The 26,274-nt window shown below is 46.1% G+C and overlaps 1 protein-coding gene across 2 annotated transcripts; it reads right to left on the bottom strand.

Annotated features, from left to right (window-relative positions):
* Positions 1-1,412: 1,412 nt before the first annotated feature.
* LOC140530152 (protein zyg-11 homolog A-like) lies at positions 1,413-24,802 on the bottom strand. Of its 2 annotated transcripts, XM_072649480.1 has the most exons (14): positions 24,568-24,802; positions 21,807-21,972; positions 17,315-18,069; positions 15,513-15,653; positions 9,331-9,507; positions 8,024-8,088; positions 7,489-7,588; positions 7,346-7,399; positions 6,099-6,260; positions 5,969-6,016; positions 4,411-4,608; positions 4,257-4,318; positions 3,853-3,950; positions 1,413-2,513 (listed from the first exon to the last, which is right to left on the bottom strand). In XM_072649480.1, exons 1-14 carry the CDS (start codon positions 24,655-24,657, stop codon positions 2,332-2,334), a joined length of 2,298 nt encoding a protein of 765 aa, XP_072505581.1. In that variant the 5' UTR covers positions 24,658-24,802; the 3' UTR covers positions 1,413-2,331. The 2 variants fall into 2 exon arrangements, with proteins under 2 accessions (XP_072505581.1, XP_072505582.1); XM_072649481.1 differs by lacking the exon at positions 3,853-3,950 and having other exon boundaries at positions 1,760-2,513.
* Positions 24,803-26,274: the final 1,472 nt, after the last annotated feature.

The following is a 26,274-nucleotide window of genomic DNA, read 5'->3' as shown; positions in this document are numbered from 1 at the left end:
TTTTTTTGGTTCTGCTACCTTGGCTGCCTCGGTTCACGTAGATCTGTCTGCACTTCTCCATATCCATCACATTCAACAATTCTTAAAGCCCAGTAAAACTGACAACCAGGTGAGTTCAAATCCAGTTTCACCCTGAGTAAGTCACTCTAAACCTGTCTGTTTCCCTAGATGGAAAATAATTTTCTCTCCCTCATAGGGTTGCTGCGAGGATCAAATAGGATCTTTGTAAACCACTGTTTTGCACACAGTAGGCACTTAATGTTCCCTTCCCATTCCACTCGTACCAAACGTAGTTGGTTTAGCTGTTCCCCAATCAATGGGCACCTGTTTCCAATTCTTTGCTTTCACAAAAGATGCTGCTGTACTTGGGGCCTTTCTTATCCATGGCCTCCTTGAGATTTAAGTCTAGTAATAGAATCTTTGGGTCAAAGGACATGCGGAGTTAAATCACCTTATTTGCATAAGGCCAAACTGCTTACTTTCATTCATAGCACCATCAACAAAGGTCCTCCAACACTGACTGCTCCCATCTTCTGCCATTTGCCAATTTGGGGGGCATTCAGAGTTGTTTTCTTCCTGTGAGTGATTTGATGAAGAGGGAGAACAGGTGAAGAGGAAGGAGAACAAGACAGCAGTTTATGAGAGGCAGAGGACATTTGGCTGGACTATATGCAGTCAGTCTGGAGACATGGACTGGGGCCATCCTGGGAAATACTGAATGACAAACCAAATGACCAGCTTAGACCTGTGCTCTGGCACTAGACTGGAGAGGAAGAGGGGAGACTAAAAAGGGCAGGGCTGGGCCCAAGGTGGCTGGAGCATGAAAGGGGAGGGACAAAAGGAGGGGAAAGAGGTGGAGTCAAAACCACGTGGCCCTGGAGGAGGACAACCAAGCAGCCAGCACATGAGTGTCAGGAAGGGTGGGAGTGGGGAAGAGACAGATGGTTCACAGGATAACCAAGAGTCTGGAGAGACCTCGGAGATCAACAGAAGACTATTAAACAGACCTCAGTTCACAGAAGGAGAGTCTTGGGGGTTAATCAGCCACCCTGTCACTGAGGACATGTCATGTTGCTGGACATTAAACGTGAGAAGAGAATGTCAGCTCCAGTGTTGGTTGGCTCATGAGTCCAAGGATGTGGTGGGGAGGTCCACCTCTGCCACTTACCGCCTTGTTGATTGTGAGAAGGAATTAAGGCCCCTAAGGCCCCTCTTCTCAGCCTTCAATTCTGACTAGTAGTACAAGAGAGAGCTCATGGCCTAACTAGGAGGGCTAGCCACATTTTTCCTAATAAGTCTGATAAAAAGTCCTGGCCTGGTGGCCTGAGAAACCATGGAAAACTCTTTTCTGCCACCCTTCCCCACTTCCACCCCTTCTTGGTGCAGGTGACGACATAAGAATGAGGACAGCCTGCATTTCTGTAGCACTTTAATGTTTAAATGCACTCTCTTCACAACGATCTTGTGAGGTAGGTACTGCAAGGAATATCCTCATTTTCTAGATGAGGAAACTGAGGCTCCAAGATACTGGGTGATTTGCTGGGAGCTACAGTTAGGAGAGGTGGGGCTGGGGCTCCAAGCCCAGTAGAACCGTGGGCCCATTATGGTGTCCAAGTGCCTAGTCACCCAGATCCCTCACTTGAGGCCTTCAAAGTTCCAGACAAGAGCAACAAAGATTAAATTCCGCCAAAATCTTAAAAAAGAAAAAACAATTCCTGTTGACTTTGGTGGCCCTTCCATATTTTTCAAAACCAAGACATTTTATTTTAAAAAATTTTTTTATTAAAAAATGAAAGCCAAACAAAAGTCCTATTTCTAAAGTGCCACATTCATCTGATGACTTTCCCAAGGCCCTTCCCTCTGGGACCAGTCCATACACGCCCCGAGAGCCAGGGGTCCCTCACCTCAGCGTTGGGTACAGCTACTTGGTGCCACCCAGGACCTCCCCCACCCTCTGACAACCAAGCAAACAAACCCAGGCTGGGAAACAATTCTCAATCTCCACACGGATTGGAAACACACAGCCTTTTAACAGGCATTTTCCCTTGAGGCCTTGCAAAGAGTAAACAATAACATTTTAAAATATGATTTTGGCTCCAGCTCAGGACTTTGTCAACAGAGAAAGCCTGTGGCTCTCTTGCCCCCAAACAGCCACTGATGGGGTTCTGGGGTGTGCCTGAGCCGTGCTAAGCCACCCTTTGTAAACCTGAACAATTGACGATCAAGGTCAATGGTCTGGACAACTGGCAGACTCAAAGAGCATCCTTTAGACATTCATTCGAAGGCAGGCAGGTGAGAAGGCAGAGGGTGAGAGCTCCACAGGAAGCCTCCTTACGTCTGAAGAGGCATTTTATACCCAGGAGATTTCTTGTAGCTCATAAAATGCATGTGAAAGTTTACAAGGATGGACTTAGCAATCTCCTGTACGAGGGGCACTGCCTGGTGGTGGTCCCGGATGTCCTGCAAGAGCTGCAGCCCGCCCTCGTCGATGAGCATCCTGCAGTACTTGGTAGCTAGAAAAGCCAACACAGAACCAAGTTGGGGGAGGAAGGAGGTCAGGGCAATGGGCATCCCAAGTCACCTTACTTGCTCAGTACTCAAGGGTCTGGTTTGTGCTTGCTCATCTTTTCCTTCCTTACTTAGCAGGTCAGCTCCCCATGACCCAGTTTTTGGTCTTTTCTATTCCTGCAATAGTCATTCTCGTTGGTCCCAACAATCTCTCCAGTGTCTCTAAGGTGGGCACTCCTGGGTGGAGCCAAGCCAGCCTCTGGAGGTTCTTCTGGCTGTTCCTTTGCATCACACAGTCCCTACTCCCTGATCTGCCCTCAATCTCTTTCTCCAGCTTTAAGATGCAGCTCAAGCACCATCTTCAGGACAAAGCCTTCCCTGACACCTCCAAACCACTAGCATTTTAACCACTTTGTATTAACTCCCTATTTATGTGAGGTACTTTGACATATTATCTGGCCTGCCTGCTATTAGAATGGAAACTCTTTCACTTCTTTCTTTGTACATGTATCCCCAGCACCTAGTATATAGAGAGCACTTAATAAATGTGGTGTCTGTTACTCGTTTTTGTTTTATCTTTTAGAAATCCAAGTGAAGCCCTCATCGCCTCTGACTTCTGAATTATCCAGTTCATCCCACATGGGGCTAAACTAATATTCCTACAACACAGGTTTGACGACATTATACCCCTCTGCTCACTGCATGGCACCCCATGCCCCCCACAAGCTGGTGTTTCTTGTTCCCAAATTTGCTGCATGGCATCAATACCTTTAGGCCGAAGTTTTACCTGACCTGCTCTGCTACTTTGTTCCCAAGGCTTGCCAGCCCTTTCCCCGCATCTCCCACGCCTGTGTCTCTGCACAGGCTCTCTACCTCCTCATCTAGAATTAAGCCCTTCCTGAACCTGGATACCTCTCCCACCTCCCCACCCCAATCCCAGCTGTCAGACAATTCTTCGTCTTCTAATTTTTAAGCACAAAGGTAAGTAAGCAAAAATGTTGCATCCCGATGGTCACCCCAAGCAAAACCCTGCAGACAGGGTCTATTTTATTTTTGTCTCTGAATCTGAGAACAGCATGTGTTAGGTATCTGACACAATGAAAAAGACTGAACTGAAAAATCAGCTCAACCCCACTTAGCCACCCCCACCCCGAGGTGCTGCCCCTCCAGCACACGCTCTGTGTGGGCCGGGTTCTCATGCATGCTAAGAGCTCAGGGAAGACAAGAGGTAACCCTCAGCAGCTTCTCTCTCTCTATCGCTCCCCCCTCCAAACTTTAAAGGGGAGTCAGGACTGAAAGCATTATCCTAGACACATGGTTTATGCGGCCCCCCACAGTACGTACGATTCTTGCTGCAGACGTGGTGCATGGCCCACAGGGCCCAGAGCTGAACCTCAAAAATCATAAAGTTTCTAAGTAATGGAAAAAAGGATTTGAAGGACCTGTGGGTTCCAAAGAAAGGCATTTAGAAATTAGACCACCATTTGGCGATTTAACGATCATTTACATGCCTATAGTGTTTGACTCTCACAGAGGGTCTTATGCACATGAACTTGATGGCCGATGATTACCATCACAGTAGAGATGGAAAAGGGAAAGGGGAAAAGGGATGCAATGCTCTCCTCCACGTCAAAGGGCCAATGGCAAGCCCTGGGTTCAAAGTCCTGGGCTCATGCCAAGCATATGATGGGAGCACCATGGAGAAAGGAGTTAATGTTTTGAGGGATAAATCCAGCCCCCCCCTTCACCTGTAAGTCACCAGTGCCACCATCTTACAGCTTGGACTGGGCCACTCCCGCACCGTTGTGTACTGCAAGAGACAAGAACCAGCACGTGTTACCCATGTGTAGCTTCACAGAGCACGGTTGCCCAGGCCCGCTGTCACCAGGGGAGCTCGCCTACCAGGTCATCTAAAAGGGCGCTCCTCTGAATGCTGCTCAGGGTCCACGCCTGCTCCCCCAGAGAAGTGAGATGGGAAATGATTCCAGCTGCAAAGTAGCTCACTTCCATCTCCACACTATGAAGAAACCGGCTCACGTGGCTCATCAAGCTGCTCACCATCAGCTCAGAGGATAATTCTCTGACTTCAGCGACATTATTCTACAACAGACCAACAGAACTTGGTTTTGGCTTCTAAGGCAGAAAGCTTGTGTTCAGATACGAGCCCTGTTACTGATTGCAGGGGTGTGACCTTGGGGAAGTCACTGAACTAATGTGAGCCTTAGTCTCTCCATCTGTAAAATGAAGCTATTGGACAAGACTATCTTGAAGGCTCCTTCCAGCTCCAAATCAGCATCTCCATGGCCTCCTAAAGGAGTTCACCCACTCTGGACAACTCTAAACGCAGGGTAGTTTCTCCTTATATCAAACCTAAATGTCTCCCTGGACTTCAGGTGAGAGAAAACCAAGCTGGCCACGAACGCTCGCTTTATCCATTAGACCCATCTTGCACCTTAGGAAAATGGAAAGAATCTACAAAAAAAAAAAAACCCAACAAAAATCCCAAGTATCCAGAGAGGACAGGCAGGAGCAGGGAAAACCCAAGGGTAGGAGGGGAATCTTCTACTGTGCAGATGGAGGCAGAACAGAGGAGAAGGTGCCAGCTGGCAGCAGCACCACGAGGGTGAGGACAGGATCCTATCCAAGAGCATCCCTGAGACAGACTCAGACTCCACACACAATCTGGCTCTTCTTGCTATGACCTGAACAGGGGCTGCATTTTCCTGAGGCCCTCACTCACAATTTTCCTGCTCCTGAAATGCTGTCCCTTTCTGCTGCCACCTAGGAGAAACTGCTGGAATCTTAACCATGACTTACCAAGGCCTAACTCAAATGCTCTTTTTACCATCAAGTCTTCCTCAATTCCCCTTCCCATCCCTCATTTGCTCTCATTGGATTTTTTCGTTCTCTTCTTGGGCACTCATAAATAGATTCTACCCTCAAGACCTAACCACTTTGGCAAGAACAGCCGGAGACTGTTCCACTGGCATAACCTTAGAGAACCAAAGTCAAGTATTGGAAGAAGACTTCAGTGGAGAATAAGATATACGTAGGAAATAAGGTAGCCATATTATTCTAAAAACTGCCCTTGGTGGGGACAGATGCTGAGTTATTAGCCGAATTTCAGATTATAACTGATTCTCCTCAAGTGTGCTTCCCATAGTCCCTCTTTCCAAACAAGTCCCCTGCACTGTGAGGCAGTTTAGGCAAACAGAGTGATTTCCATCTTGTAGAGAAGGAGACTGAGGCTCCACAAAGCTGAGGGGCTTACCCAGGGTCACTGGGCCAACCAGGTTCCCCACTGGGACCTTTGGCCAATACACATGTGGAGCATTTTCCCTATAAATAGGTTTCTCACATTTTGGTTTAATAATTTTTAATGAAAGATTTCTCAGATGTGATTCACATGAGTTGGAAGAAGTTGTCACAATGAACTCCATGGAATTAATATTCAACTTACCAAAAGGCCAAGAACTCTGGTCTGTATCGTTGATTCTGATGGGAATGTCTGTCAAAGAAACACCTCAAGGTCAGTAATGTCATCAAGAAACGTGCACGGAACTCCGAGCCAAGCCCGCCCTCTCTGGTACCTCCAGGACTTGTACAAAGATGGCCAATCCGTCGTTCTCAACAAAGTGCTTGCAGGTGGCTGGGGACTCATCTGTGAGGTTCCACAGTGCCCTCAGGGTAAACGTCAGGGTAATGTCTTCTAAATTCTCAGATGTTTTCTGTTTCACTATTGCTAAGAGTTCCTAAAAAAGTAAGAAGAAGAATCTCATGTTCTGACAACTCAAATTGTCACAAAAACCTGACTTCGTGGCTCCCTGTCGTAACAGAAGTCTCCTAAATATTTCATGAGATTAGACGGTATCTTATTTGAAGTTGTTAGTTATCAATTCAGTCTGATGAAGTGCAGAAAAAAATCTTATATTTTATCTACTAATGAGAAGACACCCATTGTTTTTATCTACCAAATTCTGTTACAATACTCTGGGTGAGGAAAGATCACACATACACTGGCCTAATCCATAGCCTTTTAGGGGTCTCCACTTGAGAAAAGCAGATTTAGATAAGAAACAAGTAACATGACAATATCTAATCAAGGCCTAAATGACTTGGGATTCCTCCAGAGAAGGAAAGAGAGTGACATTTCATAGAAGTTCATTAATTCAGGATACTCCAGACATAAATTCTAAGCCTTTAACAAATCAGTACATCTTAAAACTTCTCATCCTCAAATGTTTCTGAAGTTGCCCATTTGCACTCTAAGCTTCAATCAGGTATTAATGCCATTAGTACCAGTTTATTCCTCTTTTGATTTCAGGAATAAGGATGGATCAGGAGGCCAACAAAGACTTTGATCAATCATTAAAGTAATGACTGATCAACCAAGCTGATCGATAAATCCTGATTTGAGTGTTACTATGGACCAGGGATAGAGGGTCCTACAAAGAAGACATGGTGTCTTTCTTCAAGGCTGTAAGGAGATCTGTGATAACAATATGGATAAACCTCCCAGGGCTGAAGAGGTCACTATGGCCTCTATGCCTGGTAGTCCTTTCTCTAATGAGAGGCTTTACGGCATTAATAGAACCTCCCAAATCCTGGTACTGGCAAAGATGGTGAAACCTAGGGTTGTGTCTGCTGTGCCGAAACACTGGAGAGAAGACAGTAGTGGAAGCTGGTACTCTCCACTCTTTGGTCACAAAATAAAAGCTAGCAGCCTAGTTCTTCAGATAAGTGAGTTACCATAGCAAACCTTATAATCTGGTTCATGGTCATGTATATAGTACAAGGAAAACTCAAAATGGGAAAGGAATGTGCCAAGTCAACTCACCCTGACAACAATGAAAAGTTCTGCCTTCAGCTGTGCCGTCTGTTCAGGAGAGAGCTGTAAGCACAGAAGGGGAGAAGTGATTATCTGCATTCCATCAAACTTTGGAAGATAGGAACCTGAACCGGTACGGCATAATCTCGTACCTGAAGAGCCAGGATGGAGATGACACTCACTGCCATTGTCTGCATATTCGGGTTTTCATGCTTACAGAGCCATTTCATAACAAACTTGGCAGCATCAAACCTGAAAAAATAAATTCTGACTTTTCTAACGCCCTAGGTCACGTTAACATTGTTGGGGAAGGGAGGTGGGGAGGAACAGACATGACTACTACCCATGACCAAAAACAAATTCCAAAATTCAAAGCCCTAGCTCTGAAAACAACTATGACATTAAGACTCAAGGGGAAAATGGTCAGTTAAGGGCTGTATTTTTTGGTGTTTTCTTTTTTAGCAAACATTAAAAATAATTCTTTTAGGCTAATCATCAAATCATGGGATTGGGATAGCACCTACAAGATGGAATGAGGACTTCTAATAAGAACCAAGAAAACACAGACACGGACACGGACACACACGGACACACACACACACTTCAAAAGGCAATGGTCAACTTAACCCCCAGAAATCAATGAGATGACCAAGTAACCCTGACAGCCTTACTGAATGTGACACTTGCCTGTTAAAAGGAACATCCTGAAGAATTCTGGCATTGGTCAAGGAAAGAAGACAATTCTTCTGCAGCTTTTCAGGAATCAAGAAAAGTAACTTTAGACAGAGGAATCATTTCAGACCATACAAAGTTTTAATCATTCAAGTACTGTTCTATTCCTCAGCTATAAGCATCGTGATACCTGAGGTTTATGATGACCAACACTTCTGGGGACTTCAGTAACTAAATTCCTCTGTGGGGGTCCAAGATGAAGAGCTCTGACACCAGTCTTGGAGATTCCACAGCAGTCAGTGGCCCTGCCCTCACCATTATCTTACACTCAGTTCTGATGACTCACTGAACTGCCCAAGACTGTAACGCTGACACCAAAGAGCTCCAAATGGCTGGACTCTGGGCTAACCCAAGGGCAACTTTACACATAAAAATGCTGCCACTGATGGCTACACCTTCTCTCCTTCTCATAAAACTAGCTTTCTAGGTAACAGAAATAAGCTATGCACATGAATGTGTTCAGTTAAGGAATTAAGAATGCTCTGGTTCCAGGAAGGCTGGGGATTGTTCCTCTGTACCAGTGACTATGTATTTCACACTGAATGCCTACTTTCTACAGGATGCTGAGCTACCTAGCACTGTGAGGGGACACAAAACTTGAGGCCTGGTTCTAGCTTTCAGGGAGTTTAGAATGTAATTGGGGAGATAAGGCACATATGCATCAACATTAACATCAAGAATGCATCTAAGTGTTATATAAAGGGCAAAGGAAGCGCTGAGAGACCAGGGGAAGATGAGAGGTGATAAGAAGGAGAGGTAAACTGGGTCTCGAGGTCTGGGCAGTATTCAGACAGGCAGAGAAAAAGGTGACTGACCTCAGATAGAGAGGACAACAGAAGGAAGAGGCATCTGAATGTGCCAGGGGCAGATACACATGAACCTCTTGCCTCTTCTGCACATCAGTGGGGTCCATTTTATCAGCAAGGTTTGGGAAGAACATCAGGCAATACACAAAATTTTCCAAATGTGTTCTTCCTTTAATTCACAACAAGGTTTCCCTTGATCAATCAATAGAGTAGAACAAGGAACTTGCCAGAGAAGTTAACAGTTCTAAGCAAGATCAAACATTCACTTCAAACTACCTGCTGGACACTGAAACAGAACTGGTTCTGCCATCCTGGGAATCCATTTTGAATTATGCAAAAGAAAGTGACAACACCCATGCCAAGGCTAGGCATCTACCCCAAGAAGGCCAGTGACATAAAGAAAGGTTCCAAATATTCCCAAATACTTATAGTAGCAGAGAAGTAGAATTAAATTACCTGCTGGTTATTAGGGAAATTTTTTAGGGCCTTGAGAAGTAAATGGATGACCTCTGACAACAAGCGAACAGGCATACCCATGGCCAGACCTTGCCGAGTTAAGTTGAGGGTGCATGCACTAGCTGTGAACTGTATAGGCAAGTCCAGGGGGTGATTCCTCATTCCTACAGCCACAAGCTAAAGATGAAGGAAAAAAAGAGAAGTCACTACGACTGTTAAAAATCAACATTCCCATGTTCTACCTTGATGTCAAACAGAAAGGCAATTTAAACACAGGGTATTTCAGGCAGTAAGGTGGTGAAGTAATGGAATACTGGACCTGGAGTTAGGCTGACTCATCTTCCTGAGTTCAAATCTGACTTCAGACCCCTACTAGCTCTGTGACCCGGGGTAAGTCACTTAACCCTGTTTGCCTCAGTTTCCTCATCTGTAAAATAAACTGAAGAAGGAAAGTGCAAACCACTCCAGTCTCTCTGCCAAGAAGACCCCAAAGAGGACCACAAAGCGTTGGCCACAACTGAACAGTACTTAGGAGAGTTGTTTTATGGAAGCAATTTTAAGGGATTGTATGGTGTGTCAGAAAAGTACCCCCGGGCTGCTTCTGAATCCTGACTCTGCTGCTAAGTCAGTGGGCCTGGCAGCTGGCAGGTGTTTCCTGGCTCTGATGTTCTCTATGTCAGGAGAACCAGTGGAGGCAATGGGAAGAACATGGCACTCAGAGGCAGGATCCTTGGGCAGTTTCTAAGCCCAAAATGAGGGGGCTTGGACCCAATGACTTCTAAGGTCTCTCCCCTCTGGGGCTCAAATTTGATGCTTCTCTGATTCAAACACAACAGAAAGTGGCAACTGTCTAGAATCCAGGTGGCTTAAAGCTGATCACATGATTTTCAGGTATGTGCAGGGGCCATGCCCCAGGTCACTTAGGCTGTTTCTCATCTATATTTGAAAAATGATTATAAACATGAGAAAACACCATCAACACCACCTTAAACTCATTTCATAATGATTAGTCCTTGCATAAATGGCCTTCAAGGCATAGAAGGGCAGCACTAGTCAGTTATTCCAAATCTCCACTCATTCATGTTCCCATTTTCTTGGGAGGCAGACTCACAGAGGACCAAATGCTGCCTTCTGTCACGTCTGATTGTGTGACCATGAGCAAGTTATTTAATCAATGAGCCTCAGTTCCCTTCTCTGTGAAAAGGGAACACCATCACTTATAATGTTTACATGTAAGGGCCAAATGAGACACTGATTTGAAAGGGCTTTGCCAGTTCTGAAGTCGTGTGCACAAATGAGCCATTTCCATATGACCAGAGTCTAGATCTGCTGTTCTGGCTGTGAGCTTCACTTACTTCTTTACATCCCAAACACGTCAACCTCAAAGTGCTTTCCAAAGGATCTGACTAGTCTGCAATTCTACCATCAGTTCATGGATGTAACTCTTTCTTCACAATCCTTGAAAAATTAAGTTCCTTAATTCTTTTTGCCGGTACCTCAAGGCTGTTTTAATTTGCACTCTGGTAATTATTAGGTGAATTCAAATGATTATCAGATGGGTGTGTCTCATCCCAGCCTTTGACCTTTGTCGATGTCTGACATTCTTCACGGATGCTTTGATCTTTCTTACTTTTCCTAATTTATTACTTATCTTTTCATTATTTTTTACTGTGCATTAATGAAATCAATCACACCCATTTATATCCCTTTTCTATTTAAGAGGAAAAAGTCCTGTCATCTCTGCAATTTATGTACATAGATTATTATATTTTCTTCCCTATTTTCAAATAATTTTTAAAAATGTTTCAAGCTACCATCCCACTGCAGTTCACTAAGGGATCTGGCATAAGCCATGGGCCTAAGTGAATTTCCCACCCAGCTGCTAACCAATGTTTTTTTATTATTTTTTGGCTGACCAATTTTCACGCAATGAACCCTTTCCCAATTTTTGTTCCCCATCAGCTCAGCCTCTCCTGTCACAGGGATCTGTTTCTCTATTTTTTTCCCAGGCACCAGCATGGACAACAATCACCGGGAGATGGTTTAAAGCCTGGAACTCAAAGAACAAGTTTCCCTAGGTGGGGGGGAGGGGATTTCCCCTTGTTATTCCACAAAAAAGTCACATACACATTTCATTATAATTTCCATAGTTGTGTCTCTGAACAATGGATATTCCTCCCACTTACTTTCAGACAAGTCCTACCCCACCCCCATTCCTCCTGCCCCACCAGCACGTGCTAGCTGGCTATATGACTCTGGGTGCAGCCACGGGAGGATACACCAGCACACACAGGGTCATTCAGGGCACTGAACTATATGTGACTTAGAAAACCACATATTACAATCACCTACGTCCTGCTGTATTTTTATTTATTTTGTTAAATATTTTCCAATTAAATTTTTTTGGAAGGGAGACCAAGAGTTCAGTGACACGCCCAGGGTCACACAGTAAGTGTCTGTGGCTGGATTTAAACTCAGGTCCTCCTGACTCCAAGACTGGTGCTCGATCTAGCTGCCCCCCAATTCAGTTTTAAAGCACTGTGGGCAGTGTGTCTGACACCTCTGGTTTAGAGATCAAATGAGAATGTACATGAAATAGTTTGCAAAGCTTAAAACACTGTAATAAATGGAGGCAATGATGCCTATTTCCTTCAGTCATGGCAGCTTGATAACTGTCTTGAGTATGTGTTACGTCTTTAAGTCTCAAAATAGTTGATCACGATTTTAAATGAGGATTCTTGTTCTCTTTGTTGCTAGGAAATAACGTAGCTGATTTTGGGGGTTACTCTTGCACCTCTGACTGGCCTGAGCTCACTTACTGTCTCTATTTATTTTTGAGGGTTGAAGGAGTTGGATTTCATTCTACCCTGTTATCTGAATGTTTTGACCTCTCTATTTCCAAAGCTAATTCCTCAAATATTTTATTGCGTTGGAAAGAATTTCAAACATAATGTCAAATACGTTAGGAAAGTGGGCAAACTCATTTCAAACCTATTTCTAGTGGAATGTTCTGGATGCAGAGTGACAAGATATAATGAACAGAGGGAGGCCTCAAAGGAGGGAGAAGTCTTGCCTTCAAGTCTTGGCCCTGGTACATGCCAGCAGCTGTGTGACCCTGGGCACAGGCCATGTGACCCACTGGAGCCCCAGGGGATTCAAGAAGACTGTAGCTGAAATGCTGGCCTGCAGTGGTGAAGGGAGCTGCTCATAGGAAGCTCCCTACAATAAAAAAACAAAAACATCACCCAGATTTAATTTTTAAAATGTCTAATGTTTCTCCATTGCATATTATGTTGGTTTTTGGCACAAGCTAGTTATATTTTATTGTGAGAAAAATCTTTTTATTTTTTTGTTTTCATAATAAACATTTTATTAAAGGGTTTTCTTCCCTAGTACTTACATAAACATGCAGAATTTCTGGCTTACATATCTCATTATGATCTCAACAATTTTAAATTGTAAATAAAGACTCACTTATTTAACAAGGTTCTTCCTGTGATCCAGTATAATTTGCAACAAATCCACAGAAATGCCTCGATCCCTTAAGAATTTTCTTTTTCTTTCTGGAGGTGCAGTAGCTGCTAAGGTATCTAATGTCCCTGCTGAGGATCACAGGGGTTCCCAGCCTACTCTTTTTTCTGCCCTTGGGCCCATCTACCCCTCCTCTCCTTAGGACACCTAGTGGCCCCCCTGCTCCCAAGGGCTCACCCTACTGGTGCTAGACAGTGCAGACACCCAATAAGCTTAGCACACTGCTGGAGCTCATGAGATACATCAGCCTCAGCCTCCCTGGTTGCAGGGACTGCAGGCCAGGGCCCACACACCTGACATCATCTGAAGAATTGAAGTTCAGCATCACCCCACAGATAACAATGAGGAGCACAGAGGGGAGAGGCCAGCCACAACCCTCACAAAAGAACTTCACAGGAAAAGTGACTTCACTTCACAAAAAGATGAGTGAGCAGGTAAAAAGACAGGCCAGTCCCACAGAAGCATCTCTGGACAGCCATCCAGGTAACACCCAGAGCTAGGGGAAGGCCTCCAGCACTCTGGGTGGAAGGTGCAGCCACCACAGAACATTTATGGAAGAACATAAATAGGCTGAAATCTGCAGCATTCGTATTAACAAGTTCATGTACCTATACAAAGAGATTTTCTTACACTGAAGCAGTTTTCTATACCTGATGCAAACCCCCTGAGGATTCACAAAGCTGATGAGACCAAGAGATGAAGAGATTTCCTACTGATGATGGAATTTGTGACTGAGCCAGCCCCCCGGTCCTGGCTCTCTCTATTGGGCCACCTCCAAGACAATGGGTTGGGATCTACTTTCCTATCTGTAAATAGTCTTGATAAAGTGATTCCTCATTTTCTGGGAGGCTTGATCGAATGTAGCTCTTTAGATATTCCAGGTTAGGTGACTTTTTTGTTAAGAGGCTGACTTTTTTTTTTTTTTAAGAAAACAAACTAGTTTTTATCGATTCACTACTTTCTACTTTTCAACTTTCTGGTCTCTTTTAAAGAATTTCTTCCTTTTTTTCGTGCTGTAATGCCTTATTTGGGGTGCAACCTTACTTCATTTCTTTTCTCCCTTTCTCTCCTACTCAAATAGACATTTCTCCTGATCTTTCCATGTACATGACTAGGGATCCTCGATTTCTCGAGGATTATTTGGTGTGTGCCATGGGGCCTGGATGCCAGTCCTGAGACAGTGACAGTGGGGAGGCAAACTCCTCTTTGCTGTTGTATTTTATATATGGAAATGCACATTTTGTGTGGTGTTAAATTCAGAATAAAACAAACTTTTCTGTTTTTGTTTTTACAAACTGCTTTGCGGGTAACAATATCTTGAAAGGCCGCTTCCCCATTTTACGCTGTACATGAAGCTTAGGTCCCTAACCTGCATCCTGGAGTTCTAGAGATCCATAATAAAGCTTTCACTCTCACCTCCATGCCATCAGGGAATGCATCAGAGTTGGCTCTCACCACCTGCTGAACTGAGATGAGGTGAGAGGCATAGGTCACAAATCTAATCTGATCCAATCGTATCATTTTAATAAAAAGGATATTAAGGCCTAGAGGTACACTGCTCCCCCACTTTCAATATTTTATTGTTCAATTTAAAAGCAACCAGGCTATGAGCTCTTGGAATCCTGCCTTACTCAACTTTATAGCCTGGAAAACCCTCCTAGGGTCTTACATAATGAGTGCCCAATCAAATGAAGTATTTGAATAAAAATGAAGGATATGCATTTATGGAGCTCAACATCATCACTGCCAACAATTTAGGGGCATTGCCTCATTGCTGAGGCAACGAGAATGCAAGGTAGGTTAGGACACTCCTTGGCCTGAGGAAGTACTGACCCAAATAATGGTCAAATCCAGTTTCATTTTTATATTTTCCTATTAAATATTTTCATTTTGTTTCCTATATCATCCAATGTAACCATTTACAGGACCACATACCCATCCTTCTTTCATTCCCTTTTCCCTATTGCTAAGCTGATGTTCCTCCACTCTGCCAAATATTCCCCAAATATACTAATGATACTTTACCAACAAAGTGGAGATTTTTTTCTTAACACATACAGAGACTGCTGATGGACAAGCAGATATGAGAACCGCAGCCTGCTTCTGCACTGAGTAGTGTAAAGTTACCCAAACACCAGGGCCCAAAGTTCAAAGCCACCAGCTCCCATTCAGAAAGTGTTTTCCAGTTTACAAAGCGCTCCCAGAACTGTCCCAGAAACAACATCAAGCAGGCTGTACAACTGCCCTTCAAAGATCTCCTCATTTTACAGAAATGGAGAGCTGGGGAAGTGAAATAACTGATTCAAAGTCACCTAAGCCTAGGGTTTCTGAAGTCCTCCCTGCTTTCTCTCCCTCTGCCCGAGAGCGCAGGAAGGCCTCCTTTCAGGGGGGTGTTATACCCCAGGGAGCGGTAGCACCTTAAAAGCTCCAAAGGCATCTTGTTATCACTTTACCATTCCCCCGCTCTACACTGACACACACATAATGGGTGTGTATTATGAGGATGATCGTTAGGAAAATGAAACCTAGAAATAAGCAGGCTGTTTTTTCCTATCTAACAAGTACTTAAGTGGCCCCAATGAACCAAACCCTCACTGATTCCAGGTTTCCTAATCCATGTATTACTCTTTTTAGCTCAGGTGCAGTGTTACCTTTAAAACAGCTGGCTTGGTTATTTGCATATAAAATGTCTGAGTGAAGAGTCGAATGAGGGCCTCCTTCATAAAGCACACTCTCTCACTGTATCTCCTCAGAGCTTCGGAAATCTGACTGACATTCGCTCCTCCTGCAACCTTAAAAACAAAAGGGCCAGAAGACTTGAGTTTTTCTTCTCTCTCAGCTTTTCAAAAAAGACTTTAAAAATTTCAGATGTAACTATGACATTACTTCAGAGATGACTCCTAGACTGACAGAGAGTAATGAGAGTACCTAAGAATATGATAAAACACTACTGAGAGGAACTGACACATTAATAGTTTCATTTAACCTTATTTTAAAAGTAAGGAAAATAAAAACTTTTGGGCATTTCAACTGAATACTATTTAACAGCCCATAACTGTTAGTTTTACAAAAATGGCAAATGTGAAAGAATGGCACAAGGACAGGGAAGGGAGAAAGAAATCTGCTACCAAAAGGGCGTTACAGAAGAAATGTGGGTAAAAACACAAGACATGAACATTTTGCTCTCTCACTGAATACTCCCTCCAGTCATGATAGGAACAATATATTCCAATGGATACCACACACATATTTCGAAAAGCTACGTGATTTCATCAATGTTGGTATTCTCTCCAACAGTAAAGATTCACAGTTTCTTTGTTAGTTGTCAGGGCCAAGATAATTTATCACATGAGGCCATGAGTCATAAGAGCTAGTTCTGGTAAGAGATGCACAGCCCATGGCTTGGTAGGCCTTGGGCTCAGCAGACACAGTCATGAAGAACCCAATAACCTCCAAGCTACAAGGAAGCATCCAAGGATGTTAAATGGAAAGTAACTCATGAAATGTTATAGTTATAAGGTCATTTGATAGGCAGTCCATAAACTTAATTGGCAATAAGATGGTACAGTGGATCGAGGGCTGGAGTCAGGAAGACCTGAATTCAAATCCAATCTCAGATACATATTTGCTATGTGCCCTTGAACAAGTCACCTGACCTGTCTGCCTCAGTTTCCTCATCCAATAAAATGGGGATAATAGCAATCTACCTCTTAGGGTAGCTGGGAGGACCAAATGAGATAATATTTGACAAGTTCTTTGCAAACCTTAAAGTATCAGGCAAATGCTGGCAATTACCATCACTAGACTTGAGCTCCCAGACAGCCTTTCTTTGTATCTCCAAAACTTAGCACAGGAATGGCACCTAGTAGGTGCTCCATAAAGGCTTGCTGACTGACCGAATTGGGAGGGAGAGTAAATGACAGGAAACGTGTGGCCACTAGGTGAATGATTAACCCACATTCCCCTCTTTCCTGACTGTGGCACTAAACAGTCTCAGTGCTCCTTTTCCTGCACTGCCTACAGAGGCAGTCTGTCTTCTCAGGCCTCAGAGAAGCATGTCCTCAAACTGGTCTGGAGGAGGTAAACTCTTTGAGGGCAGAGATGATCTCACAGGATCTTAGCTCTAGAAGGCCATCTGGTCCAATCCCCGCATTTTACAGATAAAATAGCGAGGCAGTAAATGACAGAGGCAGGATTTGAACTCAGTCCTTTCCACTGTACCATGGTACCAAGCAGGAGTTGACTTCCACACCTAATCACACCTGGCCTTCCTCAGCAAGGGCAGGGAGGCCAGCTGAAGACTACAATCATGCCAACATGCCAATCAAGTGCCTCAGAAAGCCTAACAAGCCAGGTGTGGTACTGACAAAGAAGAGGATCACTGCGTGGACAGGGTATTAAGTTTGCATTTCTACCTTCACCAGTCACCTAAGCATGTCAGACTAGAACACACCATGAAGCTGGGATTTGAGGTAAAGAAGTCGGAGTAGCCAGCATTCGTAGCCAACAGTCCCACAAACTGCATCGCGGGTCGCTGCCGGACGAAAGCTTCCACAGCCTCATCAGTGATATGTTTACCCCCAGAAATATCTAGCGACAGGATGTTCGGCAGGATGTCTGTCTGCTGCAGCAAATGAAAGGCCAGGTCTGAGGTGAACTGCTGATCATCAGAAATATCAAGGTGAACCAGGCCTCGCAGTTCTCTGATGACATCCAGGATCTGAGGCGTGGTCATTGTCAGGCACTTCAAATAGTGCATAGTGAGGGATTTAAGCCGGTTTTTGCAGGCAAGAAGTGCAGAGAGGTCAGAGACTGAGGTGTTAGAAATATCCAGACTCTCTAGTCTAGGCAGCAAAGCAACATCTGCCAGGTGCTGGTTCTGAAAAGGGATGTTGGAAACACTTAGAACTCGAAGGCCAGCCAGCTGGCTAAAGCCTGGCAGCTTGGCCTCCACAGTGGGCAGAGTTCCAGAATTCAGCACGAGGCACTGAAGGTGCTGCCGGGCCCACGGACTGCTGCCGAGGCCATTCAGGATATCCGGGATGGCGAGGTCTGCACTCACACCGGCAGCATCCAGTTCAATAATTCTGTGATGGCAGAAGGCTTTTTGGAAAGCAGTGGCAGAAATCTTGGCTTCCCGGATGTATACTTGCTTCAGCTGCATCTGGTTGCCTTGAAAAATGCCCACAGTTCGATCATTCAGATTGCCTGCAAAGGAATTGTAATCCAAGACTGTTAAGTTAAATAGTGACTACTTCTGAATCACTTATCAGTAGCAATAATGACTAAAGTACTTTATGTCACCAAAAAGTCCCCTCCCTTTCACTGAAGTAAGAGATAAAGCCCATCTGGCCAGATACATCAGATGTGTATCAGACTCTGATAAATTGGGTTTTCCCTTCTTTCATACTCCTGTCGCCACAGCCATGGCCCAGCTCATACCAACTCTCCGTCTCCCTGCCCGAGATGTGTTGTCTCCTTCAGAAGAAGTCTCTGTAGGGCCTTCTATAATGGTCAAACCCTAAATGGGGTCAGAGTCAGACACAAATGCAAAACAACGAGCAGCAATACTTTGCATATATGTTCCTGAGAAAGAGAAGCCTATTAATAAATGTTTGTTGAACTGAATAATTTAGTTGTGCGTACACTTTATGCTCCCAGTAGAATATAATCTCTCAGAACATGAGGAATTTTTTCATTTTTGTTTTTGAAGCCCCAGTGTCAGGGCAGGGTTTGGAGCCCTATGGATATGGGCTCTCCCAACCAAAGCACAAATGGATCCAAGTCCACAGACAATGAATGACGTTAAAGAAATTATCCAAAAAGATGGAAATGAGGAAATAGGAAATACGAGAGATGTGGACAAGAATTTCACAGTATTATCGATACTGAAGAACTAACAGTGCTTGAAGAAACAGGCAACAGCTGCATGTCTAGTGAAGATTCTTTTGCCAGTGGTAATAATGCAGAGCACCCCAAACAGCCAAGAGAGAGAGCCCTTCAGTTCTGAGGGTGATGTTGGTGAACAAGACTGTTTGCTCACCAGCACAAACCAGATGTGTTTGACAGAGGTAATGTCGTAGTCTGTAAATGGAAATTTTACCTCCAAAATGATGCAATGAGCTTTGGAAGAAGACTGTTTGCCAAAGTCGCCAGAAGCGCCTAATGGTAACTTGTGTATTCAGTACACCAGCTTTTCATTGCTGCGGCAACTTCAGTGAAGGTACAACAAATGAGTTTTAAAAGTTTTTGTCTTAGGTAAAGTGGTTTAGCAAACTATATTAATGTGAAAAACTGGTGGCAATTCTTGATGCTTTAGGTTTGTTCCTGAGCTTCTCATTATTTATATACTCTCCAGGCTTCACTCTTGCCTCTCTGTCCTTTCTCTACCAGACCAAAGAAGACTTCTCACAAGCCACCCCTCCAGCCCCTTCCTCTGGTCACCCGCTGCCCCAGCCAGACCAGTCCTTATTCCCCTTCAGGCTCCACTCTAAACTCTCTTGGACTTTCTCCAACATCTTCCTCTTCCTGCCTTCTCCCTTTCATAGTATTTTCTTATATTTTCTTCCTGTGTTAGAAGATAATCCCCTTAAAGACAGGGATTATCTTTCCGCTTGTATTTGTATCCCAAGCACAGTGCCTGGCACATAGCAAGCACTTAATGCTTGTAGATTCTGAAAAATGGATGCTGAGTTTTATTTAATTGCTAAAGTAATGATGATCACCCATAATTGTTTAAGAAACATGTACTACAAAAGAAATGTCTCAGTTTTTTAAGTATTTTAAGTCCTTTCTGGTTTCTTCTGCTAGACAAAAATATGTCTTCTAAAATGAATCTTATGATCTAATAAATCAGCAATTAATGATTTAAGTTTTTTGGGTGAGGTAACTGTGAAAGAAGAAATACTTCTTACAAGAAAATATCAAGTTCCTGCTGTTAACATATTATCTAGTTTGATTTGCCTGAAGCTAAACTGGTGAAGGTGATGCAGAGGACAGTGTCAGGCATGGAGTTCAGAAGATTAGTCTGAATCCTGCCGCAGGGCACTTGCTAACTGCCTCCCAGGCCAAGTCACTGAGCAGCTCAGTGGGACAGTTTCCTCGTCTGCAAAATAACCCCACCTCCCAGAGTAGCTGGTGGGGATCATTGCAATGAGATATCCAAGTAAAAAGTGCTTTGCAAAACTCAAAGACTTAAAAATGTCAGCGATTATCATGATGATCTGGAATTATGATAAAGCTAATGAAGCAATTCTGAAAAAATTTCAGGAATCTACAATTTTTTTCCAGGTTCCACAGCTGTAATTCAAAAGATTTATTTTATAATACTGAACTTTTGAAGAAAAGTTAAAATAGTCATGTTTGTTGCTTTGTCATTTGATTCTGTGACTATTAGGCTTAGCACTCTAAAAATCTGTGGTAATTTTATTGTGTGACTGAATCACGTAACCCAGCCCCCAAACAGTCCAAAGTAACTAAAATGTAAAAACGAGACAAAAACACCAGCACAGTATTTGGCACAAATTAGGCACACCACAACATCTGCCCTAGCTTCCGACTGGCATTTCATCAGTGTTGGGAATCCTATGCCTGCTGTACTTTGAGTACTTTCGGTGTCCAGATCTGCGCTTCATTGGTGCGGAGACCTAAGTCTCAGAAAGCGACCCAAGAGCACCCCTAGTATACAATATGGGTTAGAGAAAGACTTGTACACAAATCTTTCTGATCAACAGCCACAGTCCTCCAGCAACTACCTACTTTGTAATGATGCAGTTATAATATTCCCTTATGTTCACAAAATCACACTTTGTAATTTCCAGTTATTGGGCATAGTTTAACTGCAACTTCTTGCTATGACAAAGTGTTGCCACTAATCTTTCCATAAATGGACTTTCTTGGAACTATAAACCCACTAATGGGATTTTGGGGCCAAGGATATAAACAATTTACTCCTTTTCCCAAAGTCCCTCCCAGCTCTAGATGCCTCAATTATGTCTTTCCCCTCTCAGCTTAAGCCCAATTTTATGCAGCATTAATTAAGCAACCAATATATACAAGGCAATAACTAAGGGGCTGGGGACACAAGAATGGAAGAATCAGTGCCTTCTTAAGAGGGCATTACCGTAAGTTTAACACGGTTGAGAAGGAAAGAAGCGGGGAGAATGCAGATCAAAAGCACTGGCTGGTCAGTAACTGACAAGGGTTTCTAATAAAGGGCCAGGTCAATTCTAATGCCAAAGGGCAGTTCTGCTAGTTCCTTGGGAAGTGTCTACAGTAACCTGGAACTTGGGTTCCCAGTTAGGAAAAAAGAGGGTGGGGGAAGGAACTAGAAGACATCTAGCAAGGTCCTCTCACGCTCTAAAACTGTGATCACATTAGTCTGGAAGCTTTCCGGACAGATTCCTGGCTGCCCCGGAGCAATTCAGAAGATTTTTAAAAGAAGCAAAAACCTTTAAGTTTTCTCAGCTTCAGAAAGCTGAAAAACACTGAGAACCTTGGGAGAATAATCAGCACCCCTTTGTTTACACAAATTTACGTTGATTTTGTCAAATTAACTTTCCCCATGATCTGTGAGTTCAGCTATGGAGAGATTTCTATGCCCATTTTACAGAGGAGGAAACTGGAGCTCAGAAACAGTAAGTGCTAAAGGAAGAGCCTTGCCGCCCCAGGACAAACACTGGACAAATTACTTCCCTTTTCTGACTCTAAAGTTCCTCATCTGAAAATGAAGAGGGCGCAAGGTACCAGGAGACCTTTAAAGTTCCTTTCCAGTTCTGGATTTCTACCATTCTATTCATTTTTTAGTTCATTTCTCCACAGGCCATCACAGAGCATATTTCAAAGATACATCCAATTTGTAATTATTTTTTGCAACAAAGCCATGGATCCTAAACCTTCACCAGAGATATTTCGACTGCCAATAGACACCAGATAAACTGTATTACCATGAATTGTCATCATATGCAGCAGTCGATCAGCTACTTCCTGAGGGAAACTTCCCAGCTCATGCAGGCACAGGGTTCCATCAGGTCTTTCTGAACAGAACCTCTCCAGGTCAGTTGCCAGGACGATCAGGCAGATGTCAACCAAGGAGTAAGGCGATGCTTCCTCCTACCAAATAAACCCCAAGCAAATACACTTTATTAAACAAAGATTGATTACTTCTAATCTCCCATTTGAGAGCAGCTTTTGCTTGTATCATTGCTTGCATGTGTGTAGGTGCAAGTGTATGTACATATGGATGGGTGAATCTTAAACTAATTTAAATTAGTTAAAACAAGTGACTTCTGACATTTATGATAGTAAAATTCAATACATTCAAACTCAACAAATATTTATTAAGTACCTACTAAGTGCAGGCTACTGTGCTCAGTCTTGAAGCTATGGCATGTATACAAATAAATATGATACAAGGTAAAATGTGATGGGGGAAAAGAAGAATTCAATCCATACTAATCCTTCATAATCAAAAAGTGGGTCATATACACCATGTATGACAACTGAAATAAATCTCCCATTTACCTCTTCTTACAATACAATCTAGGCAGTATCAATGTAACGTGGAGAGATATGATGTTCTTCAGATTATGGATAGCCAATTTTATCTACTATAGCTACCATAAATTTATGCTTCATTTCCCATCAACTGAAATCAACCTTTTCCTCAAACCCCCATATTCTGTTGGCAGATGACCTCCTTCATTCAAATGAATTCCTTCTCCAAAGTCCCTGCTCCATTTGCCCCTTCCCTCTTGCTTATCACTCCTGCAGGCAAGACCCCCCAATTCCATGATCGCCCCTACCTCCACATTCTATCCCGTGCGCTCAAGCTAGCCCTCCCTCTCCCCAAGAGTTTCTTCCAATCCACAAGAATGCTCAGACCTCCCTAATTCTATAAATAAATACTTTAAGCCAGTTACCATCAGTCATCTTTTTCCTCTCCTTCATAAAACAACTTTCTTGAAGAAACTCACTGCCTGATATTTCTACTTCTTCCACACCCACAGAAATCTCACTTGCTGCCAAAAATCAGTCCTGCCCTCAAAGGTGCTTCCATTCTACCCAGAAGATGCTACATGTAAATAGAGGAGGGGAGTGTATACACATACCTGCACCCACACACAAGCAAAGAGGCAAGCCAAAACTACTCTCAAATGGGTGATTAGAAGTAATCAAATTCGATGACTTTCCCCCCATTATCCCTGACCTCGGAAGAATTTAACACTATTGGGCCCTCCCATCCCACTGGGTCATTTAATCTTGTGGTTTCAGACACACCACATTCCTAGTTCTCCATCCGATTGTTTAAGGAGAGTGGTTCCTCACAGGCTTACGCAATGTCCCCTAATTCTTCTAAGGTGGGTCAACCACCTTGGTCTTTTAAATACCCCCGCCTCCCCAGCGGCCCAAAGCTACTTAAAGGAAACCCTCCCAGATTTAGCCCAAAGGGAAAGGACTTCTTCCCATACCCTCAGGCCCCACAGTACTTGGCTGGCACTTTCACGGTGTACTCAGCATCCTATTTATCTCTGCTGGTCCCATTACTCTACTTGGCAGGCTACATACACTTCTCTTGATTTTGTATCTCCTAGCACCGAGCACAGTAAGCCATGCCTAAAGTTGACTCAAGTGCATTAAAAATGTAGACAGGATCTCAAAGACATAAAGCCTAAACTAAGATTTTTGCAAGAAAAAGGCTTCAATTCAAGTGACTTCCTAGACAGGTGCTAGCGTTCTTCACCTCGCTCAGGAAGGCAGAATGGTTGTTAAGTCTCTTTTGGCCCAAGAACAGGAGGAAGAAGCCCTTGGGACTAGAAAAGCATCTCCAACCCTGTTCATCCAGGAACATCCTGTCTCATTGCAGGGCTAATGAGGGGTGCAGGTGGATGGATTTGCATTCTGTCTGCCCCGATGTTGAGAAAGGCTGGTTTTTTTAAGTCCCGGCTTTCACGTTATGAACCAGAAGTGCGCTGTATCACCAAGGTGAGAATCCTAACTAATTCTAAGACAGCTTTCTCCCTCAGCTCCCCTCAAAGATGAATGACTGGCAGGGGCATCCTCAGGTGGCACATAACCCAGAGAAAAGAAATTCGGTCGGAAAACCCTCCCTAGCAGGCTTCTTCCCCACTCACCCAACACCCCCTTTTTGCATAAGCATAGCCCCACTTAAGCATTCAAAGCACCCCAGCCATTGTCATGCTCTACCCCACCCGCCCCGGAGACGAGGGACGCCCGGAGGCTTTCTGTCTTAATGATTCCTTTGGGGAAAGTAAGAAAAGGCGAACCGTCAGTCTGACCCAGGATCCCACTTTCTCGAGTCGGTCCAACTGGAGGAGTCCGCGGGGGGTCCCCAAGACCGGACTGAAGACCGGGCTGGGCAGCAAAGAAATAAGGCCCCCCCCGAGCCCGGCTCTCCCTCCGGTCCAGCTCCCCCCACGGCTGCCCTCAGACGCGGCCTCCTCGCCGGACTGGGCGCCCCGAGAGGCCATACAGCAGGCGCCTACTAAGTGCTTCCTGCCCCGGACGGCCGGGCCCTCCCCGCATCCTCACCTGCCGCACCTTCACCCCGCCCCCGCCTGCCCCGAGGAGAGTCAGCGTTCGTCAGGAGCCTCCCCGGGCCCGCACTGCGCCGAGCACCGGGCAAACGTCCCCCGCCTCGGCGCCCGCGCCCCCGGGTGCCCCTCGCCCCCAGAGGCCGCTCCCCACCTGGACCACGCAGCAGCCCGGAGGGTCCTCCACGGCGTTCGGGGTGACGATGGTGCGGGGCCGCAGCCCCGGGTGCAAGAAGTGCACCATGGGCCCGGGCCCGGGAGGCCTCCCGGAGGCGCGGGAGTCGGAGCTCGGGCTAGGCGGCTGCCGCCGGGGCGCGTGCTAGGCCGGGGCCGCCCGGCTGGGACTAACGGCCACCGCCGCCGCAGCCACCGCTGCCAATGCAGCCGCCGAGGGGAACAGGAAATCCGGAGGGGCGGGGCTGGGGGCGGGGACGGGGGCGGGGCCGGGGCGGGGCGGCCGCCTGTCCTCAGGCAACCCGGAAAGGAGGCGACGCGGCGGCTGCAGCGGAGACAGAGGCCTGCGCCGCACCGGGCAGCTCGAACCCTGACCAGGGGCCCGCCGCTGCGCTCCGAGGCTGAGCTCGCCAAGTCCCGCCCCTCGGCGCCGGCGGAGCCCGCGAGGCTCCTCCTCCCAGAGGCAGAGCCCGCGAGGCTCCTCCTCCCAGAGGCAGAGCCCGCGAGGCTCCTCCTCCCAGAGGCAGAGCCCGCGAGGCTCCTCCTCCCAGAGGCAGAGCCCGCGAGGCTCCTCCTCCCAGAGGCAGAGCCCGCGAGGCTCCTCCTCCCAGAGGCAGAGCCCGCGAGGCTCCTCCTCCCAGAGGCAGAGCCCGCGAGGCTCCTCCTCCCAGAGGCAGAGCCCGCGAGGCTCCTCCTCCCAGAGGCAGAGCCCGCGAGGCTCCTCCTCCCAGAGGCAGAGCCCGCGAGGCTCCTCCTCCCAGAGGCAGAGCCCGCGAGGCTCCTCCTCCCAGAGGCAGAGCCCGCGAGGCTCCTCCTCCCAGAGGCAGAGCCCGCGAGGCTCCTCCTCCCAGAGGCAGAGCCCGCGAGGCTCCTCCTCCCAGAGGCAGAGCCCGCGAGGCTCCTCCTCCCAGAGGCAGAGCCCGCGAGGCTCCTCCTCCCAGAGGCAGAGCCCGCGAGGCTCCTCCTCCCAGAGGCAGAGCCCGCGAGGCTCCTCCTCCCAGAGGCAGAGCCCGCGAGGCTCCTCCTCCCAGAGGCAGAGCCCGCGAGGCTCCTCCTCCCAGAGGCTGAGCCCGCGAGGCTCCTCCTCCCAGAGGCAGAGCCCGCGAGGCTCCTCCTCCCAGAGGCAGAGCCCGCGAGGCTCCTCCTCCCAGAGGCTGAGCCTGTGAGGCCGCTGCCCTCCCAGATATTGCCCATTCAGCCCCGCCTCTCTGGGGGCCGAGCTCTGGAGGAAGCCCCGCCCTTCATGGAGGAGCTCCAGTTAACCAGCACTTCCCTAAGGGGAAGCCGGGAGCGAAGGCTGAGGAGGTAGGCGTAAAAGCCAAAACCGTCGCCGCGGCCCTTTCTAAGGGAAGCGGAAGCTGACAGCACTGCACTTCCCAGCAGCACTTTCCCCGGGTGATTCCAGGCCAGGGCCAGCCCCCTCCTCTCCTGGGCCCCACGCCCGCCCCTGCCCTGCTCTAGTCCGTCTGTCTGTCCCTCCTCCCCCAGCCCGGGCACCCCCCCCTCCCTCGCCTCTGGCCTCCTTGGAGTCTTCCTTCCCTTTCTCAAGTCTAGCTCCAAACTTAGCGTCTGCTCAGCTGTGTGCGTGCTGTCCTCCCCCTCCCCCGCCAGCCTGTGAGCCCCTTGGGGGTCTTGGCACAGTCCCTTAGTGGAGCCTTAGTCAATACTTGTTGATTGATTGACCGAC

The sequence above is a fragment of the Notamacropus eugenii genome, chromosome 2, assembly GCF_028372415.1.
Source record: "Notamacropus eugenii isolate mMacEug1 chromosome 2, mMacEug1.pri_v2, whole genome shotgun sequence".
Classification (NCBI taxonomy): Eukaryota; Metazoa; Chordata; class Mammalia; order Diprotodontia; family Macropodidae; genus Notamacropus; species Notamacropus eugenii.
This window is presented reverse-complemented; position numbering and strand designations above follow the sequence as displayed.